Source organism: Callospermophilus lateralis, chromosome 5 (genome assembly GCF_048772815.1).
Source record: "Callospermophilus lateralis isolate mCalLat2 chromosome 5, mCalLat2.hap1, whole genome shotgun sequence".
NCBI lineage: Eukaryota > Metazoa > Chordata > Mammalia > Rodentia > Sciuridae > Callospermophilus > Callospermophilus lateralis.
In genome coordinates, this window is record NC_135309.1 from 118,480,511 (window position 1) to 118,498,361 (window position 17,851).

The following is a 17,851-nucleotide window of genomic DNA, read 5'->3' on the forward strand; positions in this document are numbered from 1 at the left end:
CAGAGATCTTAGTTTTAAGAGACAGAGAGCAGTAGGTTTGAACAGAGAACAAAACCAAGCACCGTAATGAGGATCCAGCAGCAGACAGCTTTGAGAATAGTGCTGGAGGGAAGGAAAACCTCCTAAGCAACACAATTGACAAAGGCCCTGGATATAGAGAGAGCTCTGAATAATGAAGGGAAAAACAAAAACTAAGACTGCAGAACATACCCCATTCCACAAAACACCAGCCCATGTGCAGGAGTCAGTAGAGCTATAGACTGCTTGGGAGCCGCAAGTGGTGGCAACTCTGTTATTTTTATTAGGGCTAGGAATAAAGAAAATGAGCTAAAGATCAGCTCCAGGTACTTATCAAAAAGTATTAGAAAAGTAGATCAAAACTTCACTGGATTCTATCTGTAGCGTGTATTATCTATATTTATGATAAGTTAACATGTAATACAACTCTCAATGGCATGTATTTGGCTATACTTCATCAATGTATTATTTTCTCCACGAATCTGAAGTTAGAGAGTATCTGTACATGAGTGCAGTTGGGTAACTAAGCTGGACTAGGTAAAGTAAGCCCACTACCAAGACCAGAATGGTGGTACCATGTGTTGGCAGAGAGGCCAGGCAGCTTTTTCAGGCTTATCTAGGTGAGCTTCATTTTGCTTCTGCTCTGTGCAAAAAAAATCACCTAACAGAGAGGTTTCTAACGGTCTTCTGTGTGTGGTTTTAAAAAAATTTTGGTACATACTAATTTTACAGAATAGTGAGTTTCTTTATGGCACATTCACACATGCACATGACAGAATCTGTTCAATTTTATCACTGTTATCAAATTTATCCATTTAAAAAATTATTTTAGTTGTAGATGGACATAATATCTTTATCTTATTTTTTATGTGGTACTGAGGATCGAACCCAGTGCCTCACACATGCCAGGCAAGCGCTCAACCACTGAGCTACATACAACCCCAGACCTCCAATTTATCCAATTTATCAATTTTCTCAAACTTTAAGATAATCTGATGATGTCTAGTTTGGTGTTGCATTTTTGAAGTCTTTGAAACCTGGAATAAAATCCCAGCTCAGTCACTACTACCTTAGGCAAATTTTCCAGCCTTCATTGGCTTCAGGTTTTTTTTTTTTTTTTTTTTTTTTTTTTGGTAAAATCAGGGATAATAATTAATTGTACCTACCTCACAGAGTTGTTTTAAGAATTACATAAAACAATGCATGCAATTAAGCGCTTAGCATAGTGACTGACAACTAAGTGTTGGCAACTGCATTACCACTAGTAGCTGGAATAAAACAAAAATCTAGATCCTGTGATGACTATTTACTCTGTCTCTCTAATCCCCTTTTGAGTAACAATGAACAACAAGGTTGAATTAAATATCTTAAAGACAGTATTTGTGATAATGAACTCTCAAGTCTGTATACCCTTCCCCATTGGGCTCATCCCTATCTTTATTCACGTTATTCCTTCTTTCTGGAGTATTAGCATTACTTTCCTATAAATCACCTCCAAGGACATCTTGTAAAACCACATTTAGTTCAGTTTGTACAAGTCTTTGTACTAATTTGTAATAAAATTACTCTATCAAGATATTCTCAGTTCATTACAACTGTCCTAATTTACAATGTCTCCTTATGTTTACATCTCTCTAGGCCTTCTTTACTAAGTACCATCACCAACACTAAACTCAAGTGTTGAATACATCTATTCCTCTGGTCACAGTAAGTGCTTACTACCTATTGATAGTAAGTCCGCAATAAGACTTCTGTAAAGTAGGGTAAGAAGGCACCAACAGTGGGACATAGTGGTAAAGCTGTATTGTCCCTGTGCCTAGGGGAAGACAAACTGGTAGATGACAAGCAATCCCTGACATGTAGCTCATTATGACTACACTCTATATTGCCAGCCATCTGGAAGCTACTAAATCTGTACTTACATCTTTTGCTACAAGGGAGTTCTGGGAATCACTCTTTTCTCCATGGCACTAGCAAAGAGGTAACTCCTTATATGGCAAACCACTTTGGACTGCTTTCTAGTTCTCAAGAGAAACAGTTACTCCTCATTCACTAACCAACAGCAACTTTAAACTATGGCAAGCCCAAGTTTGAATTTACACCACAGAAACTAAGGGGTTCAAAACAGTGGGGTGGGAGGATTAAACTTACTGCTTTTAAAGATGGAACACGGTATTTTCCAAACATCTCTCCATAATTACCTCAAGAGCAAAACCTATAGAACCTTTTTTAACCCCCTCTGGCTGTGCACAAAGATGCTCCCAAATTACTTAAGAGTATAATTTTGAATGTGCCACTTGTATGTTTTCCACCTATTCAAGCATGATATGGATGAGTGTAGGAGAATCACTACTTGTGTTTGGGATAGTGGAAGAGACAACATTCTGGGTCCATGGAACAGGTAATTTTTAGTATTTTGCAATACATGTGTGGCCTCAGGGCAGGCTGAGTTCTCTACTGATGAATATAGTTTGATTCACCCTGATTCCAAGTGCTCTGAGTCTCTGCCCCAGTCTAGTGCCCTGGAACATGATTGCTGTTATTAAATAATAAGTGGTCAAACTAACCTTACAACAGAATTCAAACTAGAAAGAAACATCTTACTATGGCTACTTCAGTTCACACAGAGCTAGGTCCCTAGATAAGAAGGTATGAAAAGAACTCTGAGCACCATCCTATTCTCATGAAATATGTGAGGAGAGCTGAACAACACAGCAAGAGCCTTATGTGGCACTGTCCTCTCCCTATCAAACAGGATTTACATACTAGAAAGCATAGTACATGACTCAGCTCAGGTAAAAAGTTAAGTGTTTTGAAACTTGGAGAAAACCATATTATATAATACTTGAAAATCAATATTTAAGAATTTTTTCTGTGACAAAACTGTAATTAAGTCTTGTTTAACTGTTTCCTCCAATGACATCCATTTTAATTAGGGTTTAATAGATTGGCAGCCACAACCTATAGTTTTATGAAGCAAAGTAAAATTACAGTCTAGGAAGGCATTTAAGGAAAGAGACCCATCAATGCAGACGAGAGGTTACAATATATCCCCGCATCCCTAAAGAGCCCACAGTAATTAAGTGTGCTGAAGAGACAGCTATTAGGGCTAACAGTAGGTATGTTGCCACCAATCATCACTGGGTTGTTCTTTGAAATCTAAAGAGTTATTTCTGGGATCAGTTTTCTGAAAGATATGCATTATCACTAAATAAAGAGTGCAAAAAAAAAAAAAAAGCGTGCAACTGCAGAGGTGTGTTCTACAGCTTCTTCTAACCCTCAGTCTCTAACAAATGTGCAACCCCTACACTATAAGGGGGCTTTCTTTCTTAAGACTGTAATACAGAAATTTTCTTATAGCTGGTTATGATACAATATTATTCATCTTGAGAATATTGCCTCATGTATGGGAATATGAATGTCATGTACAGAAAGTAAAATTAATATTTGAAAAACATGTACAAGATAAATGCATCTGCAAACGAGATGCACTGAAGAATAGAATCTTAATAGTATGCATCTGTACCTATTTCATACTACATTACAAAAATCAGGGAATAAATCACAAAAACTAACTTAGACTCAATGAATATCATAGGCACTGATATTAGAAAAGAAGAACTGAGAAGAATCAGTCCCTTTGTTAGCAAAGGGACAGGGAAAGAAATGGACCTATGGCTACCACAAATTAAGCCTGCATGTAGTTATCTGAAAGGGGGAAAAAGTTAAAACAAATGTGCTATTTTTAAGCTAATTTTGAAATATCAACACCATTAAATTTTCATGTATTATATATAATCATAAAAGTCATGCATCTTGGGGAGAGGAGATTTCTGGTCCAATGGAAAAAAAATTGTAATCTTTTGGCTAAAAATCTGAAGGCCCCAATCCCTCTGCCAAGAAGCAGAGTTACATGGCGAAGATAATCTCACTAGTACACTTTTCATCAGATGAAGGTCTGCATGTCAGGAATCTTTTTTTTTTTTTCCTCCTAGTGTACCGGCCACTGCCAGAAATGGACCCATCGATTCCATTGGTGCTAAGGAGTTAAGCATCTGAGATTTAATTTAACAGTTTCAGCTTTATTAAGCTGTCACAGAGCGGCCCCACTTTGATAACAGTAGCTGCTCCAATTATGGCTTGGTTTAGGGTTGACAAGTATAATGATTCATTCGTGGCACATGAGAAGCAATAAAAGGTTGTTTTGCATTACAGCTTTAAAAATGTGGGCACTTTTTTCATTTAATTTGTCACTTAGCTTTTGCTAAGAGGACATTTAAATTGCAGTAAAAGGCAAATGGGGCTTTTAGTTTAAATGTAATCCCCATATTTAAATGATCTGTAATGGTGCAGTGTTGGAGTGGGAACACTATTGTCTCACAGTGGGTCCTGATGGTGACATGTGACATTTGTATTCAGGTCCTGTATTATCCATGTGGCTAAAGGGCTTCCAATTTCATTTCACAGCCAGAAGCCTGCAGAAAACACCAATTAACTTGCAGATCCCATTTGCCGACAAAACTCAGCCTCTTCTCAATGTCTGGCATCTGGCAGTGCTCAGCATTTAATTCCAAAGCAGAGCCTTGAAGCAATGTGAGCCCTGTGTAGGGGCACAAAGTCAAATTCCCCCATTTTATTAAGAAGCAAAAGCCTTTGCTTTTGTAGTCCAGAAGGAACTTTGAGTTAATTTTTTGGTGAATGAACATTAAGATGTGATAGCCATTTTTATTTCTACATGGGATTCTTCACTGAACTTAGATCCCATTAAAATGGAAAGTGACCTCTGCTTGCTATGGGAGTGCACAGGAGAACTTCAGCAATCTAGTAATGATTTTCAGATGGGGTGGGAGCGCTGAGTGCAAGGAAAGAAAAAAAAGAAGAAGGAAAAAAAAAAAACCCAGAAAAACAAAAAACTCCGGGCAAGAATTTGTGATCTTCATCCTGGTCTGAAATCAATCTGGATCTTCATTATGAAGTTGTCCATCAGGGCATAACTAGAATCAGCTGGTAAAAACTTCCACCCAATTACAACTAATATCTTTGATTTAGGGTCAAGATACACAATTTTCAAAACCAACTTGAAAAAGCGATATGTGACTATGGATTACATATAGATACTGCAAATATATTGTAAACAATATATTCAGACAGTATTTTCTTCCTAATGAGTTGTCATTTTACATTTTCTAAGCACCAAAAATTTCTAAATTTTATTCACTCAATGGTAATCCAATAATTTTTCCTTAAATAATACCCTTCATTATAGTTTTTAAATGCTACTCCTTTCAACCTTTATAAACCAACTAGTCAATTCAACATGTACTTCAGAGTTACAAAACTGAAAAGGGTTTACTTGGAAAAGTAACTCATTCAGTATTTTATGAAAATATAAATATATGTTTGACCCATGCATTACACTTGCATTCTTTAACACCACAATGTGCCTGCAAACAGCATTCCAAACCACGGAAACTATCTACTATAGTTACAGATTGATATACATTTTCACTGGAGGAAAGGATACTATCATTATTTCAGAAGGACTAAGATTAAATTCTTACAAGATACTTTTTAAAATGCTAGGGAAAAACATTAACAAACATTTAACATTTGGCAAGCAGTAGATGTATATAAAACTAATGTCAAATTCTTTACCAACTTGTTGTATGACATAGATCATAGAATGTCATCTTGTGGGAATCTCCTAATCTCTCTGGACTTCCTCATCTGTAAAATAGTCCATCTCAAAGTCCCCTCCATTTATGATCATGCAGTACCTTCACAGACAACAGCTTCTCTTGGTCTAGACTAGACCTGGGATCGACAAGTTCACTGAAACTATAAACATATCCTGCATTTCCTACTCACAAAATTAACACAGGCATGGATGTAGTGTGCCCAAAATTTCATTTGTGTGAAATTAGACCCCTCTCTCATCATGCACAAAACTCAATTCAAAGTGGATCAAGGACTTAGGCATTAGACTGGAGACCCTGTGCCTACTAGAAGAAAAAGAAGGCCCAAATCTCCATCATGTCAGCTTACAAACTGTATTCTTCAACAAGACTCTTAAAGCGCAAGAAGTTAAAATCAAGAATCAATCAATGGGATAGTTATCAAACTGAAAAGCTTCTTCACAGCAAAGGAAACAATCAAGATCGTGAACAGAGAAACTACAGAATGGTAGAAAATCTTTGCCTCTGGCACCTCAGACAGAGCATTAATTTCCAGGATACATAAAGAACTCAAAAAGCTAACACCAAAAAAGAAAAAAGAAAAAGAAAAAGAAAAACCCAAATGACCTAAATCAATAAATGGGCAAAGAAATTGAACAGACACTTCAAAGAAAAAATACATTTGCTCAACAAATATATGAAAAAATGTTCAACATCATTAGCAATTAGAGAAATGCGAATTAAAACTATATTGAGGCTGGGGATATAGTTCAATTGGTAGAGTGCTTGCCTCACCTGCACAAAGCCCTGGGTTCAATCTCCAGCACCACACCAAACAACAACAACAACAACAACAACAACAAACCTATACGAGATTTCATCTCACTCCAGCCAGAATGGCGATTATCAAGAATATAAGTAACAACACATGTTGGTGAAGGTGAGGAAATGGTACACACATACATTGCTGGTGGGGCTGCAAATTGTGCAACCACTCTGGAAAGCAGTATGGAGATTCCTTGGAAAACTTGGAATGGAACCACCATCTGACCCAGTTATCCTACTCCTCAGTACACATCCAAAGAACTTAAAATCAACAAACTAGAGTGACACAGCTGCATCAATGTTTATAACAGCCCAATTCACAATAGCTAAACTAGGGAAGCAACCTAGGTGTCCTTCAACAGATGAATGAACAAAGAAAATGTGATGCATATACACAATGAAATATTACTTAACCATAAAGAAAAATAAAATTATGGCATTTGCTTGTAAATGAATGGAACTGTAGTGGAGACTATCATGCTAAGTGAAATAAGCCTATCCCAAAAACCAAAGGCCAAATGTTCTCTTTGATATGCAGATGCTAACTCACATAGGCCCTTTGGGGTAGTGGGGTTTCAAGGAATTGGATAGCAGTGAGTGGGGGTGGAGAGGGATGGGAATGGGAAAGATAGTAGAATGAACTGAACATAACCTTCCTATGTTCATATATAAATACATGACCAGTGTAACTCCACATCATGTACTACCACAATAATGGGAAGTTATACTCTATGTATGTATGTGTCTAAATACATTCTACTGTCATGTATAACTAAAAAGAACAAATTTCAAAAAAAATTCATTTGTCACACAGATTTCTTAAAAGAAAGACATTCATTATTTCCCTAGCAATGAGCTTTTAGAAACAAGGTTCACCCCAACAAATTCACAGTATCCTCTCAATGAATATGACTATAGGACTTCTCAATTTTTCCAAACATCTGCAATATTTCTATTAACAACCAGAAATTTATGGAACAACAAATTTTAGAGTTTGTTCACCTAATTCTATAGCAGCCAAAAATAAAATAAATATTCAAACCACTTTTGATAATTCCAATGTAGGGAGAAGGGGAAGATAAGACTCCAAATTTTAACTAAATGGAGTACAATATTAATCTAGAAACAAAACCTAATCTAGAAACCAGCTCTATAATGCAAAACAACTTTTAAAATAGTATCACTTTTCCAATATTTTAAGGTAGATTCCTGTGCTTACTTTCCTCGAGATCAAGCAATTACTCCCCACCCCCAAAACTGTGCCAAGGCTGTTTTCTGCAAATGTAAGCCCAAGTCCTCAATCTTTCTATTATTTTAACCATTGTGCACTGGTACAAAGTTCATATATGAGCATCTTTGTCTCAGAAATACTATGACCATGTTATCAAAATATTCAACTGTGGTCTTTATTCATACACAACTCAATAATAACTTGTTAGGAAACATATTTACCCAGTTCATCCCAGAGCTGCCTATATTTGTCAGTCATCGCAGTGCCTTGTTGCCTCCAAAGTGACAGGCGAGGGTCAGCCATGAACTGCTCTGTAATCAAGGTCAACATGCGGGCTCCATTGGAGTCCCTCATCTTCAACATTTCCCGTACCTAGTGGGGAAAACAGATCTTTAGAAAAAGGTTGAAAAAGGTTAAAAACAACAACAACAACAACAACAAAAAACATCAATTGAAAGAGACAAACCACCAAACAACTTTTCTGTATTTCGTATGTGTGATGCCTTCACAACAGCCCTCTTAAGCAAAAAAAAAAAAAAAAAAGAAAGAAAGAAAGAAAAAGAAAAAGGTAAATTAAAACAGATCTCTATCCTAAATTGCAATTTACTCTGAGAAATGATCTTTAATTACTCTAAATGTTTTAGAAACCACATGAGGTAAAGAGTTTTCCTTTCTAATTTCAAAAAAAAAAAAAAAAATCGTGGTAGGGCTTTATGTATCTGATTAAGGTAAATGATTAACTGTGTTTCATATGTCTGGTAGAACTTTTTTTTCCAGGTCCCCTTCAAAGTATCTAACCAAATATATTTTGTGTTCAAAATTATATTTCAACAAAATAGGTGACTAGGTAATTTACCCGTTGACAAACAATGAAAGTGAAATCCAGCACTAGAAATAGCTATCTGAACCTAACAAATACACCAAAACAGCTTTTAGCTAAGTGCATTGCTTCATGGGGATGAATGGAATATCTTTGCTAGCCTACAGAAAAACAACACCAGAACAAAAATGACAAATAGTCTGACAGAGAGCTATGCAAGTCCTTCAGTTTTTAAGATAAATTAATAAATTCAATGAATTCTCTTACTGAAATTTTTAATATAAAGAGCAGCACATATAGTTGTCCCTCAGTATTTATGAGGAATTGGTTTCAGAACCTTCCAAAAGTACCAAACTCTGACAATGTTCATGCTTTTTTATACAAAATGGCACAGTATTGAATATAACCTATGCATATCTTCCTGTTCGTTTTAAATCATCTTTAGATTACTTATAACCTAAATACCTAATACCTAATATAATGTAAATACTATGTCAATAATTTTTAGACTGTGCTGTTTAGGGAACAATAACAAGAAAAATCTTTATATATTCAGTACAGATACAACCATCATCAGCCGTCATGGTGGCCTAGGTACAATTTCAATCTATGGTTGGCTGAATCTGCCAAGGCAGAACCTGTGGATACAAAGACAGTGTACATTCGCTCAGGAACATTTTTTGCAATCGTAAAAGAAAATAGAGCTATAGATTCAAGAACTCTCTTGCTGTCTCTGAATGATCCACAAAGCAGAATAATACCCACTGACCTCATAAATTAATGACCTCTCAAGCTAGAACCTTGAGCTCTGCCCATTCACTAGTGCTATACTTCTCAAATAAAAGAAAGGAGAAAAGAAACACACAGTCTCTGCAGGAAAACCTAAATGAATCCCTCCATTCCCCATAGTGTGTACTGCTATGAATTCAACAAATAAGAACCTTAATTGAACATCAGTTGTCACTATAAGCAAATTATTGGGAGCAAAGTTATAAGCAGTAGGTGGGGAGAATCTATGTGGAAGTAAAGTGAAGGAGAAAATGGCAGCTTTGCAGTAAAGCAACCCAAATCTAGATCAATAGATCCAGCTTCAGGCCTGGATCTGACAAGCACTGGAACTCCTTCACCAGCTTCAGAATTCGAAGTCGTGTAAAGAACTCAATAGCACCTCTACCCCGAATCACAAACGTTATGCTTCCAGGAGGATCAGTTAGTAATTCTGAAAACTTTATTCCCAATGTGGAAGCACAAAAAAACCATGAACTGGTGAATCCTGGGAGAGAGAGCTATCAGCTTAAGAATTTTATTTACATTTATGCATTCCATTCAATCTTTAAACATCCATGCAAAGGAGGCAAGTTTAGAAACCTCATTTTATAAAATACAAAACCAATCCTCAGAGAAGTAACTTGCCCTAAAAGCAAAGGTAACAGCTAGAATCAGAACTCAGATCTGTCTTAATAAAAAAGTTATGTCATTTCCAACATCAGATGTTGCTATTACTTCACATGACATACATAATATGAACATAATGTATAGAGACAAAAATAAACTGATGTACAAAATATATAGGACAAAAATAAACTTCAGGCCAATCTAATAACACATCTTTCACATGGCTTCCCCTTGGCCATAGTGTACTCTGCTGATATAACATATGAAATATTCCCTGTATCTAAATATACATTACAATACATTTTATTACATTACCAGTATATAAATGCATTTAATTAATTTATTTTAGTGTACTTTCTGGGTTTGTTTATTTATTTACTTAATTTTGTTCTTTTTTAGTTGTAAAAAGAACTTTATTTTTCTGCTAAGTTGCTAACCTATTGCTCAGTTAGCAATAGTAGTGAAATAAATGCTTTACTATCAAACATAGAAATCAAAACTCTCTATTACAAAACTCAAGTACACCTATAGCCTAAAAGTAATAAATTTTCAGCTGATGGCTTTGAGGCATCATGTGAGTTTGAAGTGCCTAAGAATTACTAAAGAATAATTAAATATGTGTGAAATGGTTTTAGGATTAAATGTATTTCATTAATCTAATTCCTGGAAAATTTGCAATCTACAAAGAGCCCCTAGATAAATCTTTAGTAGCAGAATACACTATTTTCTTGCCACCCCAAGAACAAAGTGCACCCAAATTCTTATGAACTTAAAAAGTTTGATCACTGTGAATATCAGAGAAGTTATTTAACAAAAATATCAATGAATCTAGATATCTGTTCCTTTAAAACCAATTTTAACACACTATCCATAATGATGGCTATATCCCCTAATGAAAACACATGGTTTAATACTTAAAAATGCTTCATACTACCAAAATGTCTCCATAAAGCAACAGACACAGCTTCTGCTCATGAAAAACTTGTGCTGAAGATAATTCTACTTCTTATGCCAGATATCAAAATTTAACACCACTGTCACAAACTTTAGGAGATATGTGACTATTAGTTAATTTTATAGTTGAGAAAACTGATGTAAATAATAAAATCCATGCTTCTAAAATTAGCTTGAAGATGCTAACATTATTAAACAATACATAAGGAACATTTTAAAGGTTGTATTTAAAGTGATGCTTCACTTGAGAAAATTAATCAGAAAAAGAAAAATTTGAAAAGATGGCATTTAAAGAACATTAAAACTATTTATTTAGTTTTCACTATTGGAAGTAGTTTTTTTAAAAAAATTACAAAAGGAATTATCATTTTTGAGAGAGACCAAATTAAAGCTTGCATTACAACACAAATGTTTCTAACTTGTTAACTTGAACTTTGTTTTAAAAAGCCTTTATCCCATTATAAACATGATCTTACATAGTTCCTATACATATGTATACTTAGAATTTTTAAAAATATAAATAATCATACCTTTGCAAAGAGCAAATTAAGCTGCTTCCCTGATCCATGGTACCCACCCTGGGAAAGGAACAGTTTAACCTGTTCTTGAACCTGTTCTTCATCTAAGTGCCAGCAGTTTTCATCGTCTATACTAGCACCTGCAGTTGGATCAGGAGCACCTAGAAATAGAAAGAAAAAATAACACATTTGCTCTTCTTTAAGTATTCTGATAACAAACTTGAAAATAATTAAGATTCTCTATTTTGCATACACACTTAAATCCAATCTCCATTTCAATCATACTTATAAACATATAACTGAAAAACAAGCAAAAATCACTATTATTTTCAAGTCTTTCCTGATCTGTGTAAAGTCAAATGTAGATTACTTTAGACCTAAAATAGTTCCATTTGTTTTAAGATCTGAGACTTGTCTTTAGAGATGAGTTTACAGGTTTTATATTAAATTAAAAAGTCACAAAAATGTCCTATTGTAAATATGTGATCTTTATAAAGCTCTACTACATGGCACATGATATAAAAATGTTTTTCAAAGATATTAAGAAAATGTAAAATAAGTGAACTCAGCAGACTATTTCACTCTTTACTATGTTAATTCAAGAAGCTGTCACCATTATCTGCTACTGTATAAACTACATGCTGACATAAGTCTTTCGTTGCAGAAAACTGAAGATTAAAAAGGGAAATCAAGCCACATGGGAGCAGGCAGTGCAGCTGTTGTACTAAACCAGGTTGTAGTATCACCTTGCCAAACTGCATAAATATTTTATTGCTGAAGTACACACAAAAGATAACAGCAATATAATAAGCCCTATGTGTGCAGACTACCTCAGAAATCCAAAAGTTACCCAGACATTTAGGTAAAAATTAAGCTTTATTATTTGTTAATAAAACAAAATGGCATTGTAAGACTTAAGATCTGTAAGAAAGAAAAAAAATGAAATCTAAAAACCTTTCACCTTAGTGTTTTCATCTCCTATCGACCTTTAATAACTACTTTTGTAGGTGTGGTTTTACATGACTTTTCTCATCTTTTAATGAGCTAATGTAAACTCAACAGGCCAAGAAAATAATCATTAACATCTGCTTAGAACCAGGTCTATTAGACCCAGTAGAGGAAAGCAGTAGGTCATGAACCTTCCTGAAAAAGCATATATTCAGCCACTCATTCATTCATTCAGCCAGTCAGCATATTTTCTGAGTGCCTGACTCAGGGCCAGCCTGCCTCTCTGCTAAACTTGAGCATAGAATTCCTACTTTTACCCAATTTAGTCTAGTTCAATGGCTGAAAGCCGTTGACTTGTCTGACCAAGACCCATAAGAAATACATTTTACATTATGCCTAATATGCTATGTGTTCATGTACTTGCATGATATTAATTAATCTGAAGGAAAAGTCTGATGGGAAAAATAGAAATAGTAGAGAGGTTTAGAGAGGTTTAGTATTTTCTTTTCAAAAGGCTGTCACAATCTTTAAACTGATTTCATACCCTATAATTGGTTGCAACCTGCTATTTTACAAACACTGTATGAGATAAATATCAACCAAATATACAATAATAAATGATGATAACTGCTCAAAGGAAGAAGTCAAGATTCTGAGACCATATAAGAACTCCAACTTGGTCTTGAATTGTTAGGGTAAGCATAACTTGATGGAAAGGCACTAAGCTGAGATTTGCCATAAGTAGGTTAGAAACTCATCAGAAGTTAACTAAAGGTGGAAAAAGGAAGCAACAAGCCTGTATGTGAGACCAAGAAAAGAACCTTAGCCAAGAAGGAACACAACACAATGAATATGTCTCTGTAACCCAAGAGTAAAGGATAAGAAGAGCAACACAAAACAATCCTGGAGCCAGGTGCTCCTATAATCCCAGCAACTCAGAAGGCTGAGACAGGAGGATCGCATATTCAATGTCAGCCTCAGCAACACAGCCAGGCCCTGTTTCAAAAAAAAAAAAAAAAAAAAAGGATGAGGATGTAGTTCAGTGGTTGAATGCCCACTAGGTTCAATCTCCAGTTTAAAAACAAACAAACAAAAAACAATCCTGGAAGAGACAGAGGAAGTAGGGCTAGGGCTTGAGAACCTTTGCTGGTAAAGAATTTAGTTTCTTTTTTTCCGAGAATAATGAATGAGAATTTATTACAAGGTTATCTGAAGTGGAAGAATGAAATACTCTAGATAATAAAACATGTTCTGTCCTGATATGCATCAATTTCAACATTCCTAGCATGAAATATTAATTGTGTAACATAAAAATGAAGGGGGAGATTCTCTGTATGCTACAATGGAAAAATAAAATATCAAGGGGAAGAAGAAAAATATACATAATATACCACCTTTTACATAGATAATGAGGCTTTAAAAAGAACATAGTATTAGTGCCTTCTTATATATGCATAACAACTGGGAAGGATATTTAAAATGAGTAACCTAGCTACATGGGGGAAGGAGATTCTTCACTGAGTAGCTTTCATATTTTAAAAATTTTGAAACCATGTGAAATACATTTATGTATCTAAAAATATCACTATCTGAAATATGGAGAATGGATTGGGGAGCAAAATATATAAAAAGAGGATATCATTTTGATAGTTTGCACACAAGATAACAATGGTAACTGGAAAAACCAGCAACAAGAACAGAAAAGGAGAATCTGACAAGAACTTAAGAAAAAAATGCAACAAGACTTGGGAAGAAACAGATATATAAGGTATGGAAGACTAAGGGGTGGGGACAGACATGGGTTTCTGGATTAAACAATGAGAAAGAATTTTGGACAACTCACTGATAGAGACCACTAGAGAAGGACTAGGTTTGAGGGTGGAAGAAGCAGCCTTTAGGCTATGAGTTATTTTAGATATGAAATATCTCTGAGTAGTTTGGTTTTAAAATTCGAAATACCTTTCAGACAGCGAAGAAGAGGTGAGAGAGGATTTCAAGCAGGGACCTGGATGTACTAGGGATGTAGTATGAGGTTTAAAAAAGAATCCAGGCCACAACCTTAAAGCCAAAATTTAAAGGCTAGGTAAAAAGATAAGCAAGAAGAGCAAAAGCAACTTGTGGCCTCCTAAGAAGAGCTGCAGAGCTCCTTACATATGGCTCTTCCAGAACTGAGGAGGAAAAGCTGTTCCAAGTAGAAACTGGGCAACCAGACAGATGTTTAAGCTCCACAGAGCAAGGATTATAATCTGCCTTGTTCACCACTGCTTCCTACCACCTATGGCTTCTGGGTAAGCAAACACTTGGAAGAAGGAAAAAAAAAAAAAAAAAAGGAGGAAGGTATGTAAATAGCCTCACCAGAAGGACTCTTACTTGAAAGGTTAAGAACCATTGTAAAAAGCATCCTCACATACATTATCTCATTTTCTCCTCACAGAATCCCTAAAAAATAATACTGATCATAACTCTCATTCCAGAGAAGGAAAAAAACATGCTCTGTGTGGTTACAACTTATCCATACCCTCAATGCTAAATCTAGTCTTCTGGTTCTCTCACCCTGCCAAGGAACATATCCTAGAACCCAGAGCAAAAACTGAACCCTGGGGTCACCAAGGTAGGGGCTGTGAACTTTAAATGAAATATAAATTTAAGAAAGGAATATTGTTATGTTTTTGGCATGGTCTTATCTTATAGGAGGCCATAGGACCACGATAATGTGAAGGGTTAACTAAGTCTACAAATGTATCCCATAGAGATTCAAAGTCCCTAATTCACCCCCCCCCCCTTTTGATTGTAGGAACACCCTTGCACACACCACTCTGTACAAAGACAGCTATACATTCTTTACCTAAATATACCAAAAGAGACTTTCCAAATACCAAAACTATAGGATCTCAACTTTTAAGTTCTTCCCAACATCTTGCTAAAACTCCCCTTGGAAATCTGAAACAGGTCTCCTACCTTCTTAGGGTAAACTCTGACTCGCTCCTGGTCATCCAAGTCCACTGTTCCTTCTGATGAAGTGAACTAAATAAATCCAATTTCAATCCTCATAATGCTTATATCCTCCAACTTTTGTATTTGTTTTCTCCCGCTCTGACTGACTGTGTGGAGAGCTCTGCCCCAGAACTGCTTGGAATAGGGATGACTGTGTGGTGGCATGGATCTTCAATTCACAACCAACATCACCCACATATTTTAAGTAGATCTGATTTTGAATTGAAGAAAACCCCAGCCTTTTCCTAATGGCCTGAATTGGCAGACTGGTCTACATTCAGATATCTTACCAAAAATATCAAAATACACTTAATTCTTAAATTATTTTAAAGCTAAGAGCAAGAAGAGACAAAAAAGTCAGAAATGACTTCTGATTTGAATTACACAGTGAAGTTATTTCTTAAAATCAGACAGATTTTTAAAAGTATTTTATATTTTTAAAAACATGCTAGATTTTGAAATTGCTTTAGTGAACAATTTAACTTACATATATACTGATTCTGGTTGTTCCCTAGGTAGAGAAACATATCTAATAGCAAATGTATAAACACATGAATTATGTCTTCTCACATTTCTAAAAAAAACATTTTTGGTTTCGGTTTTTATTTTTTGGTAGCTAGTATAGAATTAACTTACTCCTTGAGAGTACTGAGGAAAGAGTTAAAGCATGGGAAAAAGAAATGGCACACAGATAAAATTTCACTGCAGATAATCTACAAAATCTATACACAAGTTGAAAGAATGTGCAGGTTCCTAAGTTTCTATCAGAATTCAGAAGACTTCAGTTCTAGTCACAGTTTAGGAAAACATTCATCTCTAGCAAATTACTTAAGCTCTTCATGTCTCCATTTCCTCAATGCTAAAATTCTATAATTCAGAAATCAAAAAATTAACTAAGCAATAAAAATTAACTGAGCAAAGTACAAAACTTTCTGTAAGAATGTAAGCAAAAATAACTAGTAATTAAATAAAATAGAAATTTACTCTATTATACTTCTCAACATTTTATGAGTAAGATATATGTTCCAGGAAATTAAGTATCTACAACAATAATAATTTTACGCAAAGCATAAACTCATGTGTTCAACTTTAATGCTGAGGTATAACTATTTCAACCCTAATAGTCTTGATTAAGTGCATTAGAGTGTTGTCTAAGCCTTACATAAATTGTAAGATTTGCACCATTTTAATTTTTATTTTTTAATGGCTGTCTATCAAAGACAAAACTCTCATCATTTAACTCAGAAGGGAAAACAAAGAGAATTCAAATATTTCTACATTTGCTATTAGATTGCCCCCCAAGTTGGGCAGGAACCAGAATCTCTTAGCTAGTGTATAGATTAAATGATCCATTTAAAGTGTTTTAAAAACCTATCATTTTTCTACCCTTATTTATATTTATAATTATAAATGCTTTAATATTTACAACTTATAATTAATGTTTGTGAGCATTTTATTACCAAAGCTTAATTCTTCAGTTTAAAGCCTTCAGGGAAAGTAAAATTATCTGTTGAAGAAAACAGTGCAACAGTTTAATTGTCTCATTCCCAGACATGGATATGGAAGCTTGATTTATCTCCTACTTTACCTCCTACCTTGGTAAAATGACACCTCAGGACAAGAGCAAAGGAGAATTCATGGACAGGAAGAGCCACTACCTTAGTCTTTGGCTACCCTTGTCTACTTCTTGAGTAGGGTTCTGACTTAATTTTGATTTACTGCAACATCAAAACTCCCTTATCCCAAGAGTTCCCCAAATTAAAAGCATATCAAAACTCCTGAGACACCCTCTGAAAAATAGATGCCTGGGTATGACTTCAGACCTACTGAATCAGAATCTTTGCTGGAATAAAAATGCCGGAGGGGAGAAGACAAAGATTTTACATTTGGAGAGAATGTTAAGTATGGTGCCAGGGCCGTCACAAAGATACCTCTTCAGTATACGGAATGTAAGACATACATAATAAGACAATTATCTCATGCCATGGTTCCCTTGAAGCATTAGACAACACCAAATCATTCTGCACATTTTAACCTGAGCCATAAAGACAGGTTCACAATGGGCTTAAACTATGTTTGGTACATGGAGTTACCCACAGTGTTGATTTTAATGTGTGTATGTTGGGGGAAGGGGTATGTCTTTCTTTTCCTCTGCTGGAGAACAAATTTAAATGTGAGAAAGTGAAAGGCTTTAGCTTATACAGTTCACATCTTCATCCTATCTGCTTCCCTAACACTATTGTCCAAATAATGCTTTTAACCATTAATACTTTCTAAAGATGTTCCTTTTTGTTGAAATTGTCAAGTTTAGTGTATTTAGGCAGAATACAGAAGCAGATATCTATACTGCAGAAGTAATTAATTCAGTCTCTTTTGGGGAACCTATAGAAGAATGCTGTCTCCTACAGTTTTAGTGCCTGCTGTTAGAGCTAGAAAACATTTGAGTCTGTGGCTTGCAAAGGCACTGGTACAC

The 17,851-nt window shown here is 35.2% G+C and overlaps 1 protein-coding gene across 1 annotated transcript in view; it reads right to left on the reverse strand.

The window, feature by feature from the left end:
- The window catches only part of Zswim6 (zinc finger SWIM-type containing 6), a 185,854-nt gene that overhangs the window by 43,948 nt on the left and 124,055 nt on the right, over positions 1 to 17,851 (reverse strand). Inside the window, exons 3-4 of the mRNA XM_076856119.2 lie at positions 11,449 to 11,597; positions 7,971 to 8,121 (exon numbers count right to left, since the gene is read on the reverse strand). Of these exons, the coding sequence (XP_076712234.1) occupies positions 7,971 to 8,121; positions 11,449 to 11,597 (300 nt within the window). The remainder of the gene's footprint in view (positions 1 to 7,970; positions 8,122 to 11,448; positions 11,598 to 17,851) is intronic.